We start from the raw sequence: 27,254 nt of genomic DNA, 5'->3' as shown, positions 1-27,254 counted from the left end.
CCATTGGAAATATGTACGTAAGGCTGCTAGGGCGCCTTAAACCACGACAAGTTGACTATTTAGGTCTCAAAAGAAAACATTCTGATTAAAAAAAACCCGACATAATACTTCCCATATCCATATTATAAAGAAAACTCTTTAAAAAACAGTCGCTTGTACAGTTGAGATGGTTCTGTACTGTACATTTCTGGGCGGTACAGAAATGAGCGTCAACTACGCGACAAGACTAAGCCAAGAATCAGTTTTTCAAAGAGAGGCTATCTGAACGACCACTGCATCTAGTTCATGTTCAGTGTGTTGAGACGATCAGCAACCCCGCAGAGTCCTGCGCACGTCCTTTTATTACCGTCTTCGCCATGCTTGTGGTTGTGATACAGCGGTCCATCCATGGTACGACCCAGAATATGCAGAGGGCGTAATGGAAAATGATAAATACAAAATCCTTTAGAATAGTCCCGTATACATCTCGTCGCTATATATATATATGACTGAAATAATGCCGATTCGACGTAAAATATCAACTCACTCACACAGTGATCAAACAATTTTTAAAATTTCTAAAATGTTCTATGCTAAGTACATGATTGCCTTCGAAGATTAAATGTATTGATTCAAACATTTGGATTGAGCTGACAACACCAACAGCCACTTTTTTTTTATCATGATCGCAAGTCGGGCTAAGGGAGATAACTTTGATTGTCGTAAAATGACGTAAATCAACTGACGATTTTGTATTGACGGTGACACATGTGCACGCGATAGTTCTAGGTTACAAACATATATATGTACGTGAGTCTGCAACTGCAAAAATGATATTGCTAAATTTACGACAACCGTATATAATTTTGAAATTCTTACAACTTCCGGTTTCGCCATCTTCCACGATGTGTGAATGTGCTGACACATTCAGCCACGATTCTTATATACTTTAATATATTCTGCAGGTATGTATTCTTGAAACATGACTCTGAGATTGTTGGGCAACAGTCCGCTGTGTGTAGACTCGCCATACCGAAATTATGCCCAAGAAATAGGCAGCGCAGCTGAGTCATTTCACTGCATTTGAAACCTCTCTGGACTTTCGTTTTCTGAAGTCTTCAGCGTTACGCTACAGGAGGAGATGTTGATACAGTGAACACAAGCTAGGCGACTATTAGACATTGTGGGGGGCACTTGGAGTCTAGTAGAAATATTTTACTAGTGGCAGATACACGTCTCACTAATTTACACAACTGAACTTATCTCGGTGACTATTTTGTCTTGTGATGGGGTCCAGTTAGACTTTTGATCGGGAAAAGGGGATGGGGTGGGTGAGGGTCCATCGAGCAATGTAGTAATACCTGATAGCACAAGTTTCAGCCGTATCACATCTCACAGTAGATTAGCCTATCAATCTTCCGCAATACTTATTTATGAACGTCTCCCTACTCTGTCAGCTGTGGGTATAGTCAAATCTCGTTAATCTGACGCTTGCTAATCCGACAATCGGCTTTGTCCGACAAATGATGGGAACCGATTTAATCAGTGCTATTTAGACCCGTTAATCCGACAGTCTCGCACTCCGACTCCGACACACCTAATTTGCAACAAATTACTGAAATCACACATAAATCAGTCTAGTTTTTCGACACAGTGATCAGCGTACTCCGTGGTCATCTTCCTGCGAGTATACAGTCTGTGTTTTGATGCGAGACGAGTGGGTGGTAGCTGCATATTACTATTGCTGCAGAGATAAACTTGCTTAAAAATATAATGAATAATAACTGCTTTAAATAAACAAAACAGGATTAATCACATGCCTAGATTACCTCAATCTCATTAAAATTGGATACAAGTTCTCGTTATAGAGATCCCATTGCAGGTCACCTCAGAACGACCTTTCGTGAACTTTGACCGACCAATGAAATTACTAACAGGAAGTTGACATTAGCCACTAAGAAGGCAGCTTTCTTGATCATTGTGGCTCTAGTTTCAAATTAGCGACTTCCCTTCCAGACTATGCTTTAAAAATCAGTCAATTTTGAATCAGTCAGACAGTCCATAACAGTAGTTTTGTGTTAAACTCTAGTGGTTGCATGATTAGAAATCATATTCCGTTGAATGTAACACAACACTATGAATATTTCATTTTTCATTTTCCTACGTGTTTGTATCGTTATCTATCGTGTAGTTGTCCAATTTTCGATCACGAACGTTTGTACTACCTAATTTCGTTTATCCGACATACTCGTTAATCCGACATAATCATATGTAACCAACAATGTCGGATTAACGGGACTTGACTGTAGTTTGTTACTGAGCGGTCTTCAAAATCAAATTATGGACTCTTCTTTGTCTCATGGAGACTTTTACGATCCTTGGATTTATCATGGCTCAGATCAAGCTTCCTCGTGTATATCTCATGGTTAAGGTCCTAATACAGGGTAGGGTATCTGTGTCCCACCATCCAACTGTGATGAATAGTGAGAGATAGGAAAAGTTTTAAAAATTGTAAATTTTACAATAATTTGTATATTTATAAATCCTTATCCTATCTCACACTTTAAACGCCCACTAAACCATCCCTAAATCACAATTACACCAACCTGTATGTTCTAGGAAGAGAATGAGGGTGCAGGGAATATTAAAGTACCGTCGGAAATGCTAGAAAACTGCTTTTCTGGTTTCATGTAATAAATACGAGTCATAGGACTATAAAAAGAGCATATATCAAAATAGTGCGAATTGACCTAATCTAGCCTGTCCTAACTGACATTGTGATTACCCTAAAAATGTAATTTTACAGGTAAAATGATGATAAACTTGGAAAATATTTGTTGTCTTGCATGTATGAAATGGCCTATAACCTGAGGTAATTACCTAACACCTGTCCCGAGGTGATGACCTCACACAGTCACGTGCATTCTTGTAGGAGCAAATGTCACCGAGCTGGGGGTGGTCTCAAAATATTGCTGTTATTGTACTCAATTGACATGCATTGACAGGGTAGCAATTTAGGATATGTACTGCATTATATTTGCGTGATCACATGATGGACTAGTTAAGAGCTATGAAACGGGATGAGTATTGGAAGGTTGCGGTTTTAGAATCCAGAAGTATTTGTTGTTCTGCAGAGGGTTTCTTGAGGTAGCATTATCTCCGCTGATGACGTATATGAATATGTACTTTTGAATGTTGTGTTATGTCTTGCCACAAACCCTTTTGACTTAGCCAAGATGGACACAACAGGGTTGAGCTCACAATGTCTGACTGTCCTCTTTGAGGTAGCATCTATCGCAGTGTATCGAAACGCCATCTCTTGGGGAGCAATAGTTAGTGCAGTGCAGGAAACATTAATTGTATCTTTAATTGCTCCCAAATTCTACTACAAGTAAGGGTAACCTTCTGTCCTTAAAGCTTGTACACTATACGCCTAATCACACTGTATCAAAGCTGTCTTTTACTTCCCAGTTTTGTTTTTGAGACCACCCCTATTCCTGTTTTGTTTTCTTATACCGTAGACTTGATGGTACATGTATGAATAGAAAACCTCATAGCTTGGCAGTTCGGTATTTCACCCTATCTAAATGAATAAATGGTTTCCCCCTATCTCTCTAAAGTGTAAAGAACTTGTATACATTTCCCATTACAGACTCCATATCGTGTACCATGGTTATGGCTATGCAAGTGTAATGTAACATGCATCAGGGGAGCAATGTTAACAAAACAAACGCAGTGTTATTTTATCATTTTAGAAGATGCACAACTAGAATTTTCTCAAAATGATTTTTGTGTGTGGAGTAGATGTTTTATGAAGACTACATTATTAACATTATAACGGAGTCATGTGCACATATTTCTATAATCCGTTTCAGACTGCCATCATTGGACTTAGAATAAATGTGATCTTCCTGTTTTCGTTCGAATTTGTCTCCTGTTAACTTGTCGATAGGAAATACCACAGGTACTTCAAACCACAGGTAGATCGATCGGTAGTTACTCGATATTTCAATAACAACAGTCTGTGAAAAATTGTATCCTTTTTTAACTGGCAAAAAGCAGTTTTCTAGCATTTCTGACAGTACTTTAGGTGATAGATATATGTTCCCTCTTCTAGTTTTTTCCTAGTAAATGTACTTAAGAAAAGACAGTTTAAAGAATGATAAACATCAATTAATAGGGTGTAGTGAGCTCTTGTGGTGGCTTGAGTGATCTGTATAATTAAATGTTTTATTTTTGTTTGTTCTGAAAAATACAATTTAGATAAAAGTAGTTAGGGTATTCAATATGCACTGTACAACAGCTGTATTTCCCCTCTCCCGACAGTTTCACCAGACCAGGATCAATGAGAGTTGTAGAGACCGACACAACACCAACCTACAAAATGGGTAAAAACAGAAAGCATCGACTCAGAAAGAAGAATGAGGGCGGAGGATCTGACTCCAGTGAGGAGGGTGCGGCAGGTGAGAGTGACTTGGTCATCAGTGGTCTGGGGACTTTCTAGTTGACGGTTGTACAGTCCGATAGTAATTCAAAATAACAGCCCTGGCAATTTTATAACTGGCCAACACTAATTACTGAACATAAAATATTTTGCACACACACCTTAGACCTTACTCCTATTATATCTAAGAACTTTCTGTGTGTTTGCAATGTTGCAATGTCTGGGGTAATGTTTGGAGAATACTAAGTTGATTACCCTATTCTTCATAATAAGTGCTGTGGGCGCTGAGCAAACTGACAAGGGTGCACTTATTAAAACAATAGCTGAGTTACATTTGTTGTCAGTGTTTGAGCGATAGATGAAGAACCTGGTTCAAACGTTGATGAAACGCAAATGTTTAAAGAATAGTTGCTGGTGTATCAAGGCATATTATAGTGAATGATAGTTTATCAAGGCGTATTATAGTGTATGCTAGTGTATCAAGGTGTATTATAGTGTATGCTAGTGTATCAAGGCATATTATAGTGTATCAAGGTGTATTATAGTATATGCTAGTGTATCAAGGCGTATTATAGTGTATGCTGGTGTATCAAGGCATATTATAGTGTATTCTAGTGTATCAAGGTGTATTATAGTGTATGCTAGTGTATCAAGGCATATTATAGTGTATGCTAGTGTATTATAGTGTATCAAGGCGTATTATAGTGTATGCTAGTGTATCAAGGCATATTATAGTGTATACTAGTGTATCAAGGCATATTTTAGTGTATGCTAGTGTATCAAGGCGTATTATAGTGTATGCTAGTGAATCAAGGCGTATTATAGTGTATACTAGTGTATCAATGCGTATTATAGTGTATACTTGTGTATCAAGGCATATTATAGTGTATGCTAGTGTATCAAGGCATATTATAGTGTATGCTAGTGTATCAACTTCAAGGCGTATTATAGTGTATTCTAGTGTATCAAGGCGTAATAAAGTGTATCAAGGTGTATTATAGTGTATCAAGGTGTATTATAGTGTATCAAGGTGTATTATAGTGTATGCTAGTGTATCAAGGCATATTATAGTGTATGCTAGTGTATCAAGGCGTATTATAGTGTATACTAGTGTATCAAGGCGTATTATAGTCTATACTAGTGTATCAAGGTGTATTATAGCGTATGCTCGTGTAAGTGATGCTCTGTCTGGTACGTGGTTCCACTGTCTGTTGAAGGAGGGGCGACCTGCACTCACATCAACAAGGCCGTCAACTTGGCCGTGGTCAGGAAGTCCGTGTCTAAACCCACTGCCACCTTCGGGGAATGTGGGGTAAGTAGATACCAATATGATAATGAGAATTTAACTTACATCTATTTGTTGTAACCAAACGTCAAAATATGTAGGGCAGTAATACATAGACATGTCTTCCCTCATTCTGAGGAAGTATGTTTGTCTGTGATACAGCTGGTTGTTGTATGACTGTCAGTGTAAACATGAAGTCAAGGAGGAAGTATGTTGGTCTGTGACACAGCTGGTTGTTGTATGACTGCAAGTGTAAACATGAAGTCAAGGAGGAAGTATGTTGGTCTGTGACACAGCTGGTTGTTGTATGACTACAGTTGGTTGTTGTATGACTACAGCTGGTTGTTGTATGACTGTCAGTGTAAACATGAAGTCAAGGAGGAAGTATGTTTGTCTGTGACACAGCTGGTTGTTGTATGACTACAGCTGGTTGTTGTATGACTGTCAGTGTAAACATGAAGTCAAGGAGGAAGTATGTTGGTCTGTGACACAGCTGGTTGTTGTATGACTACAGCTGGTTGTTGTATGACTGTCAGTGTAAACATGAAGTCAAGGAGGAAGTATGTTTGTCTGTGACACAGCTGGTTGTTGTATGACTACAGCTGGTTGTTGTATGACTGTCAGTGTAAACATGAAGTCAAGGAGGAAGTATGTTGGTCTGTGACACAGCTGGTTGTTGTATGACTGTCAGTGTAAACATGAAGTCAAGGAGGAAGTATGTTGGTCTGTGACACAGCTGGTTGTTGTATGACTGTCAGTGTAAACATGAAGTCAAGGAGGAAGTATGTTGGTCTGTGACACAGCTGGCTGTTGTATGACTACAGCTGGTTGTTGTATGACTGCAAGTGTAAACATGAAGTCAAGGAGGAAGTATGTTGGTCTGTGACACAGCTGGTTGTTGTATGACTACAGCTGGTTGTTGTATGACTGTCAGTGTAAACATGAAGTCAAGGAGGAAGTATGTTTGTCCGTGATACAGCTGGTTGTTGTATGACTACAGCTGGTTGTTGTATGACTGTCAGTGTAAACATGAAGTCCCACGGACCAACTGAAACTGTATGTGTCCTTTGAGATTTGAGATAGGGACATAATAAATTATGAGAACAGCTTGCAAGCTCTGGTACTTATACAGTTTGGCCCTAACTCTATCAAGCTTCAGTTCTTAAATATTTACATGCTCGAAGATGATATGGTTTGAGCAAACTCCTTTGCTACACTGTGAGTTCAAGGTTTAAGAAATATGTAGTTGTGGTGCAGTTGTAAGTACCATGAAAGTGATCAAAGCGAGGATGTTGAAGAAGATGTATATTGGTGATGCTTCTGCCCCAGGCCTGCACCAAGGACAAGGGGCCCGCCAAGGAGACAACAACTGCAGACGGACCTGAGACACTGGAGACCGAGACGGAGACGACCATCTGGGTGTGTCTCCAGTGTTTTAATCAGGTCAGTGTCACTCACTCATTCAGCCGGTTTGAGACGGAGACGACCATCTGGGTGTGTCTCCAGTGTTTTAATCAGGTCAGTGTCACTCACTCATTCAGCCGGTTTGAGACGGAGACGACCATCTGGGTGTGTCTCCAGTGTTTTAATCAGGTCAGTGTCACTCACTCATTCAGCCGGTTTGAGACGGAGACGACCATCTGGGTGTGTCTCCAGTGTTTTAATCAGGTCAGTGTCACTCACTCATTCAGCAGGAGGTGAGAAGGATGGATCAGCTACAGGGAGGTCGGGTTACTCAGCAGGAACCTGACCCAGTCATGTAATGCCTCTTTGAACTGTGTTTCTTTCAATTAGGAGATAAACATACTGTGTTTTCAATGTAGAGCTAGGTTACCTGGAGATTAACCACGCTAAATTGAATTTGGAACCGAAGGCGCAACCGAACTGGGTTGAGTCCAGTGTTTTGAGTGGGTTATCGATCTGAATTAGGGAATCACTGAACAAAATATGGCGCTGTATATACGCAAGCAGTTTGTTTACACCATAATGCTTCACTCGAACATATGACAGGAATTGAAAGCATATAAGCACGGCAACTTGGTAAGCTAACATGAGGTGGGCATACCTAAAGAAAACAAAGCAATCTTTGCAAGGCTTTCGCTCCACATCGCATGTCAACATTATGACGTCATATCTCTCATTGTGACGCCAAAGATATGACGTCACAGTCGTATATAGAAAAGCGCCAAAATTCCAAGCTCTCGTCTCCAAAAAGTAAATACATTCCCTTTGTAGATTTCTACCGTGTTTTCAGCACAAAATGTATTGCCACATATCCTTTGAATATTGTAGTAACTGCATCTGTGCATTTTGTAACCTGTAATTCTAGATATAATTATTTAAATATGCCTACCGACAATGACTGAAAATAGTACTATTCTATGAATATTAGCTTCCGCGGTGATGCGGCTGTCAAACCAGCTGTTTCAATCAGATGGGGTTTATTATGATTTAATAGCCTCTGATTGACCAATCAGTATCGAGTAAATTCCAAATTCATGGTAGAATGAAGGTTTCTCTGTCTAATGTTAGTGTAAATCTAAGGTTGTTGACGATTACCAGGTTATGAAACATGACTTCCTACCAGACTAATGAGCATAGGCAGGTGTGGGTGGTTTCAGTGTCCAAAGGATCCTGGCAAGTAAGGGAGGCAACTCTGGATGGTGAATTGTGGTGCATCTAACCACTAGGTCCGCAGAACAATGTGACAGTTTCAGCGTGCATGCTTCAACACACAGCCTCATAAATATGCCATTGTTGAACCACTTTGTCACCATTTGCCAAACACTACAATTTACGACTGTTTCAGGGCTGTGATCGGAATTCGAAGGAGAAACATGCTCTTGCCCACTATGAAACCCCTCACTCAGGAACACATTGTGTTGTGGTCAACCTCACATCATGGGCAGTTTGGTGAGTACAACCTCAGTAACTCCTTTAGTGACATCAGCTGTAGAAACTAACATTTTAGTCCACTAGTATTGGGCAGTTTGGCAAGGACAACTGGACTAATGCCAATTTCTAACGCTGTTAAATCAAAGCAGGTCTATTGTCAGTTCGATTTCATGACATTTATCCATGGGGATTCTGAATAGGCCCCCAACAGCCTAGGGTGGTTGTGAGAATCGGCCAAATGGATCAGGTGTTGTGGTGTCTTTGCTGTCGTCATACAGCTGGAATACTGCTGAGTGCAGCATTAACAAAATGATAATATTTATGACAGGGACATAACAATCTAACTACGTTTGCTGACAAAAGTCTTGATCTGTTTGTACTTGATGCAGTGAATATTGGAGCAAGTGACTTGGATGTATTTCACTCAATGTGAGTGTCAGATTATGTCTATTGACAACCATGCTTTATTAGATTTCATTATTCCAATGCAAACTTTAAATAAATAATGTGTATTTATTTCCAGTGATAGCTTGTTTTGAATGAATGACATGAAGAATAATTGGTGATGAAGACAATGAGTGAATTTTGCAGGTGTTACGCGTGTGATGAGGAAATCCTCCTGGAGACAAGCAAGAGGATACAGGAGTGTGTGGACATGCTGCGGAAGATGGCAGGCCTCCCGCGTGTCGACCAGACAGCCACAGGTACATTCTCCATCACCAGGAATGCATGTATGGACCATTCACCAGCAGTGAATGTTTGAAGATCATAGATGGTTTAGTGTAAACAATGGTTCGGGATTCAAAATGTCCTCACTCAAGCTCCCACTTCCATGTCATCCCCTCTCACTCTATCCCCCTCTCACCCCATTCCCCCCTCCCATGTCACCTGTCACTCCATCCCCCCTCTCACTCCATCCCCCTCTCACCCCATCCCCCCCTCACCCCCTCCCATGTCACCTGTCACCCCATCCCCCCCTCCCATGTCACCTGTCACTCCAACACAACCACCCCACCCATGTCACCCCCTCACTCCAACACAACCACCCCACCCATGTCATCATCTCTCCCTCCTACTTGACCCCCTACTCCAACCCCTCCCCTTCCCTCCAGCCCCATTCCACATCCCTCCCACTCCATCCTTGCCTCACTCCCTCAGTGGTTTGACCAACACTTTCTGTAACTGCAGGGCGACGAGGAAGGGCCGACTCCACAGTTGATTTAGCTGCAGTGAAGGACAACGGCCGACCTACCACGCCCAAGGCCACAGTAGCTTCATCATCCTGTCAGAAGGTCAAGGTCAGTAGGATATCCAACTCTGGTAGTTTCTTACTACACAGAACACAGCAGGTGTTGGAGATGAAGCTGCACACACAGTGACACCTTGTTAACTCAGTCCTATTTCAAGCAAATCATGTTCCACTATTTCGTATAAAATAGGTTTCATGCCTTAAAACTGCTAGTAACCTTTGGCATGTTTATCAATAAATTATTGCTAAGTTTTCTAGCCTGAACAAATCTAATTGCAGAATTTAGACTGGTGGAATAACAGACTGTTGTGATTATTTGTTTTATTTCTGTTGATTGTTTCAGGGCCTGAGCAACTTAGGAAACACCTGTTTCTTCAATGCTGTGATGCAGGTAGGACTTCCTACATGTTCAGAGTGTGTTACATGTCATTTCTTGGTGAAACTGCACGAAATTGCTTAAAATGCAATCAAATGATTAAACAAATTCTTTGGGGGAACGCCCCCATACCCCCCTAGAGTTATCCTCTATTTTGAGGTAAACCTGCTCACATCCCTGCATATATGTAGAACATGTTACACAGAGAGATATGGTATGGGGGATTTATTATTCATATCAAATGTACAGATTATATATCAGTGTCCAACTTTATTTTAAAATTCTGAAAATGGAAAAGATAACTTTTATGATGACTGAACATGTTGAATGTTGGCAATACGATGTCAAGGAGACAGTGTCGACTGTTGGGACAAGTAGCTCGGTCACCTTTGTCACCACAAGTTTCTATGCAGTTTTGCACACTTTAAGTGTCCCTCAATTCAATAATCACAGGGCAGTGTGTTGGTCTGGCTGATAGGTGTTCAGAGACTGGAATATGTTGACATTAATGTAGGGAGTTAGGGGTGAGGTCTTGCCGACTGTACATCTGTGTGATCTGATGTTTCCAGAATCTGAGTCAGACCCACAGCCTGGAGTCAATCCTGTGTGACCGGACAAAGAAAGGGCGTGGTCTCCTGCTTCCTGGGCGGATTGCTAACTCTGACTCCGACACCGGGGGTTCCAGCGATGATGACAGCGAGGACGACTCACTGAAGGAAATTGTATGTTCACCTGTCATATGTCTCACCCGTTGCATGCAATGTCATCGATCACCATGATCACCCATCAGTCTGCATGCACTGTCATCGATCACCATGGTCACCCGTTAGTCTGCATGCACTAACATCGATCACCATGATCACCCATTGGTCTGCATGCAATGTCATCGATCACCATGATCACCCGTTAGTCTGCATGCAATGTCATCGATCACCATGATCACCCGTTAGTCTGCATGCAATGTTATCAATCACCATGATCACCCATGAGTCTGCATGCACTGTCATCGATTACCATGATCACCTGTTAGTCTGCATGCAATATCATCGATCACCATGATCACCCGTTAGTCTGCATGCAATGTCATCGATCACCATGATCACCCATCAGTCTGCATGCACTGTCATTGATTACCATGATCACCTGTTAGTCTGCATGCAATGTCATCTATCACCATGATCACCCGTTAGTCTGCATGCAATGTCATCGATCACCATGATCACCCGTCAGTCTGCATGCACTGTCATCGATTACCATGATCACCTGTTAGTCTGCATGCAATGTCATCTATCACCATGATCACCCGTTAGTCTGCATGCAATGTCATCGATCACCATGATCACCCTTCAGTCTGCATGCACTGTCATCTATTACCATGATCACCTGTTAGTCTGCATGCAATGTCATCTATCACCATGATCACCCGTTAGTCTGCATGCAATGTCATCGATCACCATGATCACCCATGAGTCTGCATGCACTGTCATCGATTACCATGATCACCTGTTAGTCTGCATGCAATGTCATCTATCACCATGATCACCCGTTAGTCTGCATGCAATGTTATCAATCACCATGATCACCCATGAGTCTGCATGCACTGTCATCGATTACCATGATCACCTGTTAGTCTGCATGCAATATCATCGATCACCATGATCACCCATCAGTCTGCATGCACTGTCATCGATTACCATGATCACCTGTTAGTCTGCATGCAATGTCATCTATCACCATGATCACCCGTTAGTCTGCATGCAATGTCATCGATCACCATGATCACCCTTCAGTCTGCATGCACTGTCATCGATTACCATGATCACCTGTTAGTCTGCATGCAATGTCATCTATCACCATGATCACCCGTTAGTCTGCATGCAATGTCATCGATCACCGTGATCACCCATCAGTCTGCATGCACTGTCATCGATTACCATGATCACCTGTTAGTCTGCATGCAATGTCATCTATCACCATGATCACCCGTTAGTCTGCATGCAATGTTATCAATCACCATGATCACCCATGAGTCTGCATGCACTGTCATCGATTACCATGATCACCTGTTAGTCTGCATGCAATATCATCGATCACCATGATCACCCATCAGTCTGCATGCACTGTCATCGATTACCATGATCACCTGTTAGTCTGCATGCAATGTCATCTATCACCATGATCACCCGTTAGTCTGCATGCAATGTCATCGATCACCATGATCACCCGTCAGTCTGCATGCACTGTCATCGATTACCATGATCACCTGTTAGTCTGCATGCAATGTCATCTATCACTATGATCACCTGTTAGTCTGCATGCAATGTCATCGATCACCATGATCACCCATCAGTCTGCATGCACTGTCATCGATTACCATGATCACCTGTTAGTCTGCATGCAATGTCATCTATCACCATGATCACCCGTTAGTCTGCATGCAATGTCATCGATCACCATGATCACCCATGAGTCTGCATGCACTGTCATCGATTACCATGATCACCTGTTAGTCTGCATGCACTGTCATTGATCACCATGATCACCCGTTAGTCTGCATGCAATGTCATCGATCACCATGATCACCCATCAGTCTGCATGCACTGTCATCGATTACCATGATCACCCGTTAGTCTGCATGCACTGTCATTGATCACCATGATCACCCGTTAGTCTGCATCCATCCCCTGTCCAGCCAGACACATCATACCAGCAGCAAGAATTAATGCAAGGAACATCTTCAAAGGCCACGAGCCTAGTAGCCAGCTGAATCTCATTAAAAAACCTACTTTATACATGTGTGTTAAAAATGAATGGCCTGGCGATTCATCACTCACTCCAATCAAGATGAGTACACTGTTTACTGACTGACATTGTGTCCCACAGTCTCCTATTGAGATTGTGCCCCCTGACGCCGGGCCGCTGACCCAGGCTATGATGACCTTCCTGCAGGACATGAACCACACCGCGCCACGCAACATGACCGTCAACCCCAGCGGCCTGTTCGGACAAGTCTGTAAAAAGTAAGTATTATCAATTTGAGCCGTCGCTTGTTCATTTGGAGGCACAGAAACACCAGCTACGTATCCTGACTGGACCTGACGTTAACAAGTCCTGGAGACAATGATGGACACTCACTCGACTATCATCAGATTTCAATGGGATATGAGCAGCTAATGTTCTGATATAAATACAAATATCTTGGCAAATTCCATCTATACTTCAGAAACTTAAAGCATTAAATAGATTCCTATCTGAAAAGTATTGTAATATCACACCCCTTGCATTCTAAACTACAAACATTAATATTTTAGATATTTCTTCCAAATCTTTTCTACAGCTGTCTCCATATTCAATCCATGAAGAGTTGCCTCCCTTCCTACACAATCATCTTGAGTAGTGTCTGTGACACTGAGCGTGTGCACTGTGTTGATGTTGCAATGATGTAATGAGGTAACTGACTCTCTCTGTCTACAGAGCCCCGCGGTTCAAGGGATTCCAGCAGCAAGACAGTCACGAGCTCCTGCGCTACCTTCTTGACGTCATCCGCACCGAGGAGGTCAAGGTCAGACTCTCACTGATACTTGAAGCTGTAGTCTTTGTCTGGAATAAACTATGCATGCTGAAGTTGCTTGTGGGCATAGCAACTTGGTTGATTGCATGTCATTACACCCAGGCAACTCTGGAACTGCTCATTATATCAACCACTGGTTTGACTGGCCCAGACAATTTACATCTGTCAAACGCATGGATAGTCACGGCCACTAGTCTGTTCGTCCGAGACAAGTGAATATATTGAGGGACTAGTTGTTCCACCCAATTTTATGTTACATGAGCTACTCATCTGAAATGACCTGCGTAGTAGTGAGATGTGAACATGGGTGTCTGCCCCTGATGTACATGATATAACTGGAATATTGTTGCTCTGTTAAACATTCAAATTCTTTCAGTCCTGCTCCCACGTCCAGGAACTTATGTGAAGTTTTGTTTTGTATGTAATGGTTAAGATACCCATTTCAAGTAAACGTTTATGACAGTTTCTTGTGTGTTCTGGTTTGTGCAGCGCGGCCAGATGGGGATTCTGAAGTACTTCAAGCTGCAGGAGTCTACCAACCCAAAGAAGGTGGATGATGACACCAAGGTCAAGGTCAAAGGTATAATGAAGTCATACGTTATCATGTTTATATATGATTATTAATCAACAAACTATGTGATGTTGTTTTACCTTTGTTCTTTATATTGGAAAGTTGCTATTTGCAAGAATAATGTGAAACAACAAAAAAGCAGACATCTATTCATCAAGGGACACATTGCAATGTTGACTTGTGAAACACAACAATGTCTTCTGCTCTACAATGAAACTGGCAACATCAGGCTGGCTGCCTGCTTCCTACATACAGTTGTCTACCTCCTTCCTACATACAGTTGTCTACCTCCTTCCTACATACAGTTGTCTGTACCTCCTTCCTACATACAGTTGTCTACCTCCTTCCTACATACAGTTGTCTACCTCCTTCCTACATACAGTTGTCTCTACCTCCTTCCTACATACAGTTGTCTACCTCCTTCCTACATACAGTTGTCTACCTCCTTCCTACATACAGTTGTCTACCTCCTTCCTACATACAGTTGTCTACCTCCTTCCTACATACAGTTGTCTGTACCTCCTTCCTACATACAGTTGTGTACCTCCTTCCTACATACAGTTGTCTACCTCCTTCCTACATACAGTTGTCTATCTCCTTCCTACATACAGTTGTCTGTACCTCCTTCCTACATACAGTTGTCTACCTCCTTCCTACATACAGTTGTCTACCTCCTTCCTACATACAGTTGTCTCTACCTCCTTCCTACATATAGTTGTCTACCTCCTTCCCACATACAGTTGTCTACCTCCTTCCTACATACAGTTGTCTGTACCTCCTTCCTACATACAGTTGTCTACCTCCTTCCTACATACAGTTGTCTGTACCTCCTTCCTACATACAGTTGTCTACCTCCTTCCTACATACAGTTGTCTACCTCCTTCCTACATACAGTTGTCTGTACCTCCTTCCTACATACAGTTGTCTAACTCCTTCCTACATACAGTTGTCTACCTCCTTCCTACATACAGTTGTCTACCTCCTTCCTACATACAGTTGTCTGTACCTCCTTCCTACATACAGTTGTCTGTACCTCCTTCCTACATACAGTTGTCTGTACCTCCTTCCTACATACAGTTGTCTACCTCCTTCCTACATACAGTTGTCTGTACCTCCTTCCTACATACAGTTGTCTGTACCTCCTTCCTACATACAGTTGTCTGTACCTCCTTCCTACATACAGTTGTCTACCTCCTTCCTACATACAGTTGTCTGTACCTCCTTCCTACATACAGTTGTCTGTACCTCCTTCCTACATACAGTTGTCTACCTCCTTCCTACATACAGTTGTCTGTACCTCCTTCCTACATACAGTTGTCTGTACCTCCTTCCTACATACAGTTGTCTACCTCCTTCCTACATACAGTTGTCTGTACCTCCTTCCTACATACAGTTGTCTAACTCCTTCCTACATACAGTTGTCTACCTCCTTCCTACATACAGTTGTCTACCTCCTTCCTACATACAGTTGTCTGTACCTCCTTCCTACATACAGTTGTCTGTACCTCCTTCCTACATAGTTGTCTGTACCTCCTTCCTACATACAGTTTTCTACCTCCTTCCTACATACAGTTGTCTACCTCCTTCCTACATACAGTTGTCTACCTCCTTCCTACATACAGTTGTCTGTACCTCCTTCCTACATACAGTTGTCTGTACCTCCTTCCTACATACAGTTGTCTACCTCCTTCCTACATACAGTTGTCTACCTCCTTCCTACATACAGTTGTCTGTACCTCCTTCCTACATACAGTTGTCTACCTCCTTCCTACATACAGTTGTCTACCTCCTTCCTACATACAGTTGTCTACCTCCTTCCTACATACAGTTGTCTGTACCTCCTTCCTACATACAGTTGTCTACCTCCTTCCTACATACAGTTGTCTACCTCCTTCCTACATACAGTTGTGTACCTCCTTCCTACATACAGTTGTCTGTACCTCCTTCCTACATACAGTTGTCTACCTCCTTCCTACATACAGTTGTCTACCTCCTTCCTACATACAGTTGTCTGTACCTCCTTCCTACATACAGTTGTCTACCTCCTTCCTACATACAGTTGTCTACCTGCTTCCTACATACAGTTGTCTACCTCCTTCCTACATACAGTTGTCTACCTCCTTCCTACATACAGTTGTCTACCTCCTTCCTACATACAGTTGTCTACCTGCTTCCTACATACAGTTGTGTACCTCCTTCCTACATACAGTTGTCTACCTCCTTCCTACATACAGTTGTCTACCTCCTTCCTACATACAGTTGTCTACCTCCTTCCTACATACAGTCTACCTCCACACCAGTGTCTGATCAGTTGTTGCATGAAGCGTTCTGTTGTCTTTACACTGGTGGTCAAGTAGTTGCATCTTACTGAAGAATTCAGTTTCATGTTTCTGTATTCTAACTGCTTGGAAACATTGTCCACAGAGTATGGTCGGCAAGTGAAACACACGTTCTTGGACTCGGTGTTTGGCGGGCAGCTGGTCAGCACCGTCATGTGTGAGGAGTGCAAACACGTACGTCAATCAGTCATACCGTAGATAGTCTGTTTAGGGTAACATGATGCAGTCCTACCGTAGATAGTCTGTTAAGGTAACATGATGCAGTCCTACCATAGATAGTCTGTTTAGGGTAACATGATGCAGTCCTACCGTAGATAGTCTGTTTAGGGTAACATGATGCAGTCCTACCATAGATAGTCTGTTTAGGGTGACATGATGCAGTCCTACCGTAGATAGTCTGTTTAGGGTAACATGATGCAGTCCTACCGTAGATAGTCTGTTTAGGGTAACATGATTCAGTCCTACCGTAGATAGTCTGTTTAGGGTAACATGATTCAGTCCTACCGTAGATAGTCTGTTTAAGGTAACATGATTCAGTCCTACTGTAGATAGTCTGTTTAGGGTAACATGATGCAGTCCTACCGTAGATAGTCTGTTTAAGGTAACATGATGCAGTCCTACCATAGATAGTCTGTTTAGGGTAACATGATTCAGTCCTACCGTAGATAGTCTGTTTAGGGTAACATGATTCAGTCCTACCGTACATAGTCTGTTTAGGGTAACATGATTCAGTCCTACCGTAGATAGTCTTCTTAGGGTAACATGATTCAGTCCTACCGTAGATAGTCTGTTTAGGGTAACATGATTCAGTCCTACCGTAGATAGTCTGTTTAGGGTAACATGATTCAGTCATACCGTAGATAGTCTGTTTAGGGTAACATGATTCAGTCATACCGTAGATAGTCTGTTTAAGGTAACATGATGCAGTCCTACCGTAGTATTTGCAATCAGATACTAGATATTACTTTTTGGAAATCTATACAGAAATAGAAAGAATTCAATTGATACATGGACAGACATATCAGGTGTCAGTTCACGGTGCATCAATGTGTCAGTCAATCGTGACACCTCGAGTAGATAATCTAGCTTTCAGGAACTGTCCAAGTAGCCATTTCTTGATTCAGGTTATGCGAATGAAGATTGTTGTACCTGTAGATTGTTGTACCTGTAGATTGTTGTACCTGTAGATTGTTGTACCTGTAGATTGTTGTACCTGTAGAATGTTGTACCTGTAGATTGTTGTACCTGTAGATTGTTGTACCTGTAGATTGTTGTACCTGTAGATTGTTGTACCTGTAGATTGTTGTACCTGTAGAATGTTGTACCTGTAGATTGTTGTACCTGTAGATTGTTGTACCTGTAGATTGTTGTACCTGTAGAATGTTGTACCTGTAGATTGTTGTACCTGTAGATTGTTGTACCTGTAGATTGTTGTACCTGTAGATTGTTGTACCTGTAGATTGTTGTACCTGTAGAATGTTGTACCTGTAGATTGTTGTACCTGTAGATTGTTGTACCTGTAGATTGTTGTACCTGTAGATTGTTGTACATCTGTGGGGGCAGATAATCCATGGACGTTTTCTACACTGACAGGTGTCCCAAATATTTGAGCCTTTCTTGGACCTGTCCCTTCCTGTCACAGAGGAGAAGGTAGGTTACTCATGTTTTGGTGCTGTCTGTCATGTCTATCTTGTCAAACATTCAGCTTTAATCTTTCTCAGCCTGTTGAACTATACAAAGCTATGTTTGTCTATATACCCACGTCAACATGTCAAAGAATTAGCCTGTGAACGACGAGATACAAAAGTGTGGCACGCCATGGTAATGAACTTGTGGAGTAGTCCAATACATCCATCACAGGCTCTTTGTGTTGATGAGCGACCCTCTAAACAAACTATGTTGTCTAGGGGTGAAACGACACATCAAGGTCACGATACGATACGTAGCATGATACATATGTCACGATATGATATGTATCGCGATACGCATATTTATGCCAAGTCACATGTGAACTTCTTGACAATAAATATTTCAGAGCAGGTTCAAAAGGAAAAGCTAGCTGTAGACACATGTTCATTGTGGCAATTATTACTAGTGAACTTGAAACGCCAGTTACAACACATTTTGCAATATCTGACTGACAAAAATGACAGGGGTCATTAATCAAGCAGTGATTAATTTATTTCCACAAGTGTATCATCTTGTATTGATACAGAAAGAAACGTATCGTGTATCGTATTGTGACATGAAAACTCATGAGGCACCAGTGCATTGATGTATCGATTCACCCCTAATGTGGTCGATGTCAAACTGAAGCCTATTTCATTGAGTATTGCCTGACGTTGTGTTTCCTGCAGCCTCAGCGTCCGAACCTGATCCTGGGGGGTCGGAAGAAGGAGAGCATGGACACGGAGGAGGTGAAGGGGGTGGAGGGGGGCGTTACAGACAAGCCCACGAAGCATGTGGAGAAGAAGAAGAACAAGAAGCAGGCAAGGAAAGAGGCCAAGGCCAAGGTAACTAGCTAACTAGTCATGTGAGAGATTCAGTGCTTACTGTCCTCCCTGTCTGTAGATGATGTCTTTTTGAAAGTACACATTGTCAAGTGTCGTTTCCCAAATTAAAACAATATGTTAATCCAGAAATTTGTACGTAAAAAAACTTAGTGTGAAACCAACAAACAACCAACAAGTGGTATACAATCAACAAATGTATTACAAAGTTCACTAAGATGGCAAATCAATACAAAATACTGCACCACAATTCCAATGGTAGTATAGAGTGGTAGTACAATATTCAGCGGCAAAAGATAATATGATGGCCGTGATCAGTATCAAATACAGAAATACAGTGGTGATAGCAACAGTCCATGATAATAATACATATTCACCCAGTGGCGACAGTGGTCAAGCTTCCAAGATGGGCAGGGAATCAGGAATGGTGAGCTATCCTCACATGAAAGCTGGTTCCCAAGCGATGAACTGTGTGAGAGATACATAAACTCTCTTGTCCCACTAAATATACAGTATAACAAGCTACTGGAAATTTCTATACCTTGCCCTCACCATTAAGAACATTACAGAAATTTCGGTAACATACTATCACCATCCGTGGAATGCCAGACCAGATGTTTACACACCACACTAGCATCTAAATATAGTAACTTCCTGACGACGGATCACTGTCCAAACACAATGCAATGAGCGTCTATCGAATCCCAACAGAAACAATGCAACACAGTTAAAATCATTGTTAAACAATAACATACACTGCCATATAACAACATTACAAATTATGGTCCAATTTTGGTGTAATACAGTAGCTGAAGGAGGAAGATGTGCAGCATTTTCTCTTCTTTTTCTTCAGCGTCGTGGCGCCAAACTAGCTAAGCAGAAGAGCTGGACTTCTGCTGACGACCTTGGTGGGAAGGATGAGGTCGGTGGTGAGGAGAGGAAGATGTCGGTGTCGGTGGAGAAGGTGCGGGAAGATGATGGCGACGACTCGCAGGGAAGCGGACGTGATGACCAGTCAGGTGGGTTGCATGGAGAAATCTTTATGTTCTGCTTAGACTCAGTTTGTGAGGTTTACAGAGAAATGTTTGTGACCATACACTCTCAAATGTGTCCTGGCCGCAGCAGGATGTTAGTAGCATGGTGTGATCTGGAGCTGAATGTAGTCAGGGAAGAGTCGTTACAATGTGTATCATAGTTTGAACTCTCTCTGTGTCCTGACCATGTTTCTTTGTGTAACGGTGCACTCAGTAATATTCCAGCTATATGACAGCGGTCTGTAAATAATCGAGTCTGGACCAAACAATCCAGTGATTGACATCATTAACATCAATCTACGTAGTTGGGATGCAATGACATGCATCAACCAAGTCAACAAGCCTGACCACCCGATCCCGTTTGTCGCCCCTTACAACAAGGCATAGTCACTTCTTACAACAAGCATGGGTTGCTGAAGTTCTATGTTGACCCGGATGTTCAATGATACAGGTGTAATACCGAGGACTTCCCAACGCATACACAACATGTGGCCTGTCGACTGGCATGCTGCATGGTGGCTGTATGAAACCCAACAGTAGATATGGCAGTCATTGATACATGGTGGATGTCAGGGCTGTCTCCTTGAACTGTTGGCAGTTACGATTGTGGAATTAAAAAAGACATGTTTTTTCAGATGCTGACATTGAGGACAACCTGGAGAGTGACACGTCCCGACTGATGCATGCCCAGCAGGAGGCGGGGAGAGATGCAGGGTTGACCGAGGACACTGTAGACAGTGATGGAGCGCAGAGGGAAACCGTGTCAGGTGGAAGGACAGATACACATACTGTAAGTGTGGACACTGATGTACGACTGGGACATATAGCAGCGGAAGAAATCTCCCCCGATCTCCACGTGTCTGGCGGAGTGTGCACTGGGAACGGGGACATCAAGTCCCACAGTCAGGGGATGGCTAGCAGTGCTGGGGAATGTGGAACATCTATAGCAGCAGTCAAAACTGATGTGTCTAGTTTAGGTAATGACTTGAGTGGCTTGACTTTTGCCGATCAGTCCGAGACTGAAGAATGTGATGCCAAAGATATGTGTGTTGATGTGAACTCTGCTGGCCGTGTTGGAACGTCTCCGCAGTGCAAGGAGGTGGGTCAATACTGTGCTAGATGTCAGCACAACAGGGGAGCAGTGGATCAAGCAAGCCAAAACACTGATATTCTACTGAATGGTAATACTGTGATAACTATGAATGGGGAAGTTGAGAAGTCTGTGATAAACAGTGTTGGTGCAGAGTCTGAGGGGGTCAAAGCACCCGAGACCGAAGGCAGCGGTGCGGCAGCATTCAGTGCAATGGATGACACTGGACGAGTCAGCCCGGAGGAGTGTGATAGTCAGCTGACTCTGAAGGGCGAGAGTGAGGACACGTTGTACTGTCAGTCCCCGCGGGACCTGACCGAGTGTACGTCGATGCCCTCCACAGAAGACATCCTGACCAACGGGCTGACCAGTGACCGCCTTTCACCGAACCAGGCCAAGCACAAGGTGGAGCTGAGGAAGCAGGCCCAGTACAAGTCCATGAATTCTCTGGCTCCTCGCTACCACCCAGCTCCCAAAGAGTGCTCTATCATGTCCTGTCTCCATCAGTTCACCTCCGCCGAGCTGCTGACTGGCTCCAACAAGTTTGGCTGTAAGCAGTGCACCAAGACAAAACGCAACAAGACCATATCTCAGCAGAAAGGTACAGTGCTTTATTACTATAAGATTCTATCACCTTCACAGCCCACCAGACATGTCATGTAGATCTTGTCCCGACTCATCTCACTGTCCCGACTCATCTTGCTGTCCCGACTCATCTCACTGTCCCGACTCATCTTGCTGTCCCGACTCATCTCACTGTCCCGACCCATCTCGCTGTCCCGACTCATCTCGCTGTCCCGACTCATCTTGCTGTCCCGACCCATCTCGCTGTCCTGACTCATCTCACAGTCCCGACTCAATCTCCCTGTCCCGACTCATCTTGCTGTCCTGACTCATCTTGCTGTCCCGACCCATCTCGCTGTCCCGACTCATCTCGCAGTCCCGACTCATCTCGCTGTCCCGACTCATCTCACTGTCCCGACTCATCTCGCTGTCCCGACCCATCTCGCTGTCCCGACTCATCTCACTGTCCCAACTCATCTCACTGTCCCGACTCATCTCACTGTCCCGACTCATCTTGCTGTCCCGACCCATCTCGCTGTCCCGACTCATCTCGCTGTCCCGACTCATCTCGCTGTCCCGACTCATCTCGCTGTCCCGACCCATCTCACTGTCCCGACTCATCTCGCTGTCCCGACTCATCTCACAGTCCCGACCACTGTTACTTGTTCAGAGTCTGTCACAAATAGAATTGCGGAACTGTTTATCAGCATGGTCAAGGCTTCTGACAAGGACTTTGATACTGGTGTTTGTGTTGGTATTTATTCATCAGTAATTGGTTCCAACATGTAGCCTTTTTTATTGGTTCCCACATTTCAATTATTGATCATAATCCTCTTGGTTGGGTGCTGATATCTTCTTGTTTCTGGAAGAAAAAAAGAAAAATGAAATTTTAAAAATCTCGTTCCTTGAACATGTTAAACATGAGAACCGAAAAAAGGTTGAATATTTTAGATAAACATGATGATTGTCACCATATCATTGTATTGATTCTGGGTATAGATCAATCGTCAGTCTTGATTGATTGTCATGTTTTACCTAACCTGACACTACATAGAATATGTGAGGATGTGCACAGGCTGCAGTCTGTTTCAACTGTCTGTCTGTTCCAGTACTGTCTCTCTGTAAAGGTAGGGAAGCAAAGCTAAAGCACTGTGTAGTGTCAGGTTAATATAATAACAGTACATTTATCTCGAAATGCTCATGTTTACGTTAAATAACTGAATGAGGCTTGTTTTCATCAGCAGATAAGAAGACGTCGGAGACAGTTTACTCCAACGCCAGTAAGCAGTATCACATCTTCCTGCCCCCGTCAGTGCTCACGCTGCATCTCAAGCGCTTTGAGCAGGTTTGTGACTCAGTCCACTACTGTTAAACACTGAGTCTTCTACATATAGGAGAGGAGTTCTTGTAAATCTGATGCAAAGTAAAATAGTTCACTATCACCAAACCTTTACTTGGGAACTTACAAGGCATCACACCACAGCCTTTTCAGATAGGTTCCAGTACATACTGAGGGAATCGAAGACAGGGAAATTTTGCAACATGTTGAGATAGAGGGAGATTATTGTATGTACCCCGAGATAACTGGAGATTATTGTATGTACCCCGAGATAACTGGAGATTGTTGTATGTACCACTGAGATAACTGGAGATTATTGTATGTACCCCGAGATAACTGGAGATTGTTGTATGTACCCCGAGATAACTGGAGATTGTTGTATGTACCCCAAGATAACTGGAGATTATGTATGTACCCCCAAGATAACTTGAGATTGAAGTATGTACCCCGGAGATAACTGGAGATTGTTGTATCTACTCCAGAGATAACTGGAGATTGTTGTATATACCCCCGAGATAACTGGAGATTGTTGGGCAATTTACATGTTAGTTCCTAACATTTCATTGTCTGCCTTATTTTGTTCACATGAAGTCTTTTTATAAAAGACATGGTAGACACAGTAGCAAGTGTTCCTCCGTTCCACTACCATGACACATGAGGCGTTCACTTGTTGCTTCCCATCAGTGTGTGTTTGTTGTATTGTTGACATAGACATGATAGAATTGTGAATAAGTCAGCTTCATGTTTGATCTCATACAGTGACTTAGCTTGGAGGCAACAGCAGATAATTGACAGAAATTCATGTATTTCAGGTGGGTTTCACATCAAGGAAAGTAAACCGCCATGTGGACTTCCCGTTTGTGTTTGACCTGGCCCCCTACTGCAGCGCCCTCTGTCAGGTAACTATTCACACAAGGGGGAGATAATGCATCACATCACAAGTATTCTTTAAAGTTGGATGTGTTGTGTAGGTTGCAGGCTAGTGACTGTACCCATGAGACTATGTCTTGATTGCTTCTCAGCATTACCACAATATCAGTACATGAGAATTATTAGAACATTGTGTGTTTACCTGGAGGACTGACTAAGGGCAAAGTAAACAAACATTTAGAAAATAAGAGTGTAAATTGTTTACCTCAACTATTTGAAAGGCTGAGTATATCAATTCACGAAAACACTGTACCTGGGATCTACTTATCCCATGCTTGAAGGACACTAGTTCCATGAGGTGGGGCGGTGGGGTAGCCAAGTGGATAAAGTGTTCACTCGTCACACTGAAGCCCCAGGTTCAATCCCCACATGGGCACAATATTTGAATCCGATTTCTGATGTCCCCCGACGTGATATCGCTGGAATAATGCTTAAAACGGTGTAACATAACACACACTCACTCACTCACTCACTCACTCACTCACTCACTCACTCCATGGATTACAGCATGTCTTGTGTGTTTCAGGGCATCCGGCCAGGTCAGAAGAAGATCCTGTATGCCCTGTACGGAGTGGTAGAACACAGCGGCCGCCTGTCCGGCGGTCACTACACCGCCTACGTCAAAGTCCGACCATCGTTAGCAGCACTGACCAACTATCTGAACTCTCAGGTCCCAACCCCTAAGGACTACGTGCACCAGTACGCTCACCGCATGCTAAACGGGCCGCGGTCACCCACAGAGGACGACCTGAGTGATGAGACGCTGGAGAGTCTGGTGCCCCCGGGCAAGTGGTACCACGTGAGTGACAGTCGGGTCAGCGAGGTGCAGGAGGCCACGGTGCAGAGGGCACAGGCTTATCTACTCTTCTATGAGAGAATATACTGAAATACCCAGGGAGCTAGTGGGATGGCACAGACTTTTCTACACTTCTAGAAGAGAATATACTGAAATGCCGATGGAGGTAGTGGGAAGGTACAGACTTTTCTACACTTCTAGAAGAGAATATACTGAAATGCCGATGGAGGTAGTGGGAAGGTACAGACTTTTCTACACTTCTAGAAGAGAATATACTGAAATGCCGATGGAGGTAGTGGGATGGCACAGACTTTTCTACACTTCTAGAAGAGAATATACTGAAATGCCGATGGAGGTAGTGGGAAGGTACAGACTTTTCTACACTTCTAGAAGAGAATATACTGAAATGCCGATGGAGGTAGTGGGAAGGTACAGACTTTTCTACACTTCTAGAAGAGAATATACTGAAATGCCGATGGAGCTAGTGGGAAGGCACAGACTTTTCTACACTTCTAGAAGAGAATATACTGAAATGCCGATGGAGGTAGTGGGATGGCACAGACTTTTCTACACTTCTAGAAGAGAATATACTATAATGCCGATGGAGGTAGTGGGAAGGTACAGACTTTTCTACACTTCTAGATGAGAATATACTATAATGCCGATGGAGGTAGTGGGAAGGTACAGACTTTTCTACACTTCTAGAAGAGAATATACTATAATGCCGATGGAGGTAGTGGGAAGGCACAGACTTTTCTACACTTCTAGAAGAGAATATACTGAAATGCCGATGGAGGTAGTGGGAAGGTACAGACTTTTCTACACTTCTAGAAGAGAATATACTATAATGCCGATGGAGGTAGTGGGAAGGTACAGACTTTTCTACACTTCTAGAAGAGAATATACTGAAATGCCGATGGAGGTAGTGGGAAGGTACAGACTTTTCTACACTTCTAGAAGAGAATATACTGAAATGCCGATGGAGGTAGTGGGAAGGTACAGACTTTTCTACACTTCTAGAAGAGAATATACTGAAATGCCGATGGAGGTAGTGGGAAGGTACAGACTTTTCTACACTTCTAGAAGAGAATATACTGAAATGCCGATGGAGGTAGTGGGAAGGTACAGACTTTTCTACACTTCTATGAATGAATATACTGAAATACCCAGGGAGCTAGTGGAAAGGTACAGACTTTTCTAGTCTTCTGCTAGAGAATATTCTGAAATACCCATGGAGCTAGTGGGAAGGTACAGACTTTTCTAGTCTTCTACTAGAGAATATAATGACATACCCAGGAAGACAGGCAGAGAGCTGAAGAATCTCTTGTGAATGTGATGTGTTGTCAGGAGATGCTGAAGTAGGATTCAGACCAAAATTGTATTTTAGTAACTCTTTATGATAGGATATTTCCTTAGTTCTTTTTTAATTCCAGAGTTTAGTAAATTGTTAATTAGATTTTGATGGAATTTCATAGAGCTGAACTATTTGATGTGTGGCTAGGAGGATGACTTTGAGGACTGTGGTTGACTTAAGGAAGAATTGTGATATTATTCCTATTTCATTCTTTCTTCAAAGTACATTCCATACTTAAGCATGTACAACAAACCTAATGCCAAGTGTCTTTCTTTACATGATTCTTTTGCCCAGTGAAAGAAGCCCCCTGAAAGGCACTTAGCTTGACCAGGTCACAAGTACTACACAGAACACAAGCCATGTAACATGTTCTTATTTCTAGTGTTTCTGACCATGGTGGCTAGCTACAAGATTCATTCTTTGTGTCAATGTCACATGGAACGAGGGTCTTACACACATATGGTAACCAGTGTTCCTGTATGTAAGGTCTCTTGGAACCATGCAGTGCCTCTGTCACTTGGAGCCAGTTACCTGGAACCAGTGTCCCTGTCACCTGGAACAAGTCTCCCGGAACCAGTGTCCCAGTGTCACAGTCACACGGAACCAGAGTCCCTGTCACCTGGAACCAGTGTCCCTGTCACCTGGAACCAGTGTCCCTGTCACCCAGAACCAGTGTTCCTGTCACCTGGAACCAGTGTTCCCGTCACCTGGAACCAGTGTCCCCGTCACCTGGAACCAGTGTCCCTGTCACCTGGAACCAGTCTCCCGGAACCAGTGTCCTAGTGTCACAGTCACACAGAACCAGTGTCCCTGTCACTCAGAACCAGTGTCCCTGTCACTCAGAACCAATGTCCCCGTCACCTGGAACCAGTCTCCTGTCACCTGGAACCAGTGTCCCAGCCTCCTGGAACCAGAGTCCCTGTCACCC

General features: G+C 43.0%; 1 protein-coding gene across 3 annotated transcripts; it reads left to right on the top strand.

Moving 5' to 3' along the window:
- The first annotated feature begins 864 nt into the window (after positions 1–864).
- LOC139473952 (ubiquitin carboxyl-terminal hydrolase 45-like) lies at positions 865–25,083 on the top strand. Of its 3 annotated transcripts, none has more exons than XM_071256798.1 (20): positions 865–944; positions 4,306–4,442; positions 5,641–5,735; positions 7,038–7,151; positions 8,518–8,621; positions 9,195–9,307; positions 9,792–9,901; positions 10,196–10,243; positions 10,798–10,950; positions 13,112–13,248; positions 13,703–13,790; positions 14,289–14,379; positions 16,795–16,883; positions 18,303–18,359; positions 19,067–19,222; positions 20,073–20,238; positions 20,889–21,944; positions 23,152–23,252; positions 24,059–24,145; positions 24,703–25,083. In XM_071256798.1, exons 2-20 carry the CDS (start codon positions 4,325–4,327, stop codon positions 25,060–25,062), a joined length of 3,243 nt encoding a protein of 1,080 aa, XP_071112899.1. In that variant the 5' UTR covers positions 865–944; positions 4,306–4,324; the 3' UTR covers positions 25,063–25,083. The 3 variants fall into 3 exon arrangements, with proteins under 3 accessions (XP_071112899.1, XP_071112898.1, XP_071112900.1); XM_071256797.1 differs by having other exon boundaries at positions 23,149–23,252; XM_071256799.1 differs by lacking the exons at positions 865–944; positions 4,306–4,442; positions 5,641–5,735; positions 7,038–7,151 and adding an exon at positions 7,338–7,376 and having other exon boundaries at positions 23,149–23,252.
- The last annotated feature ends 2,171 nt before the right edge of the window (positions 25,084–27,254 follow it).

Source organism: Haliotis cracherodii, unplaced genomic scaffold (assembly GCF_022045235.1).
Source record: "Haliotis cracherodii isolate W230 unplaced genomic scaffold, xgHalCrac1.p SCAF_3, whole genome shotgun sequence".
Lineage (NCBI taxonomy): Eukaryota > Metazoa > Mollusca > Gastropoda > Lepetellida > Haliotidae > Haliotis > Haliotis cracherodii.
This window is presented reverse-complemented; position numbering and strand designations above follow the sequence as displayed.

What these genes read in the sequence shown, in the direction of transcription:
- LOC139473952 (XM_071256797.1), top strand. Translation starts at nt 4,325, where the DNA reads ATGAGAGTTGTAGAGACCGACACAACACCAACCTACAAAATGGGTAAA. An exon ending in TGTCGACCAGACAGCCACAG is followed by an intron (nt 9,308 to 9,791) that starts GTACATTCTCCA and finishes CTGTAACTGCAG; the next exon opens with GGCGACGAGGAAGGGCCGAC. An exon ending in ACTGCAGCGCCCTCTGTCAG is followed by an intron (nt 24,146 to 24,702) that starts GTAACTATTCAC and finishes TGTGTGTTTCAG; the next exon opens with GGCATCCGGCCAGGTCAGAA.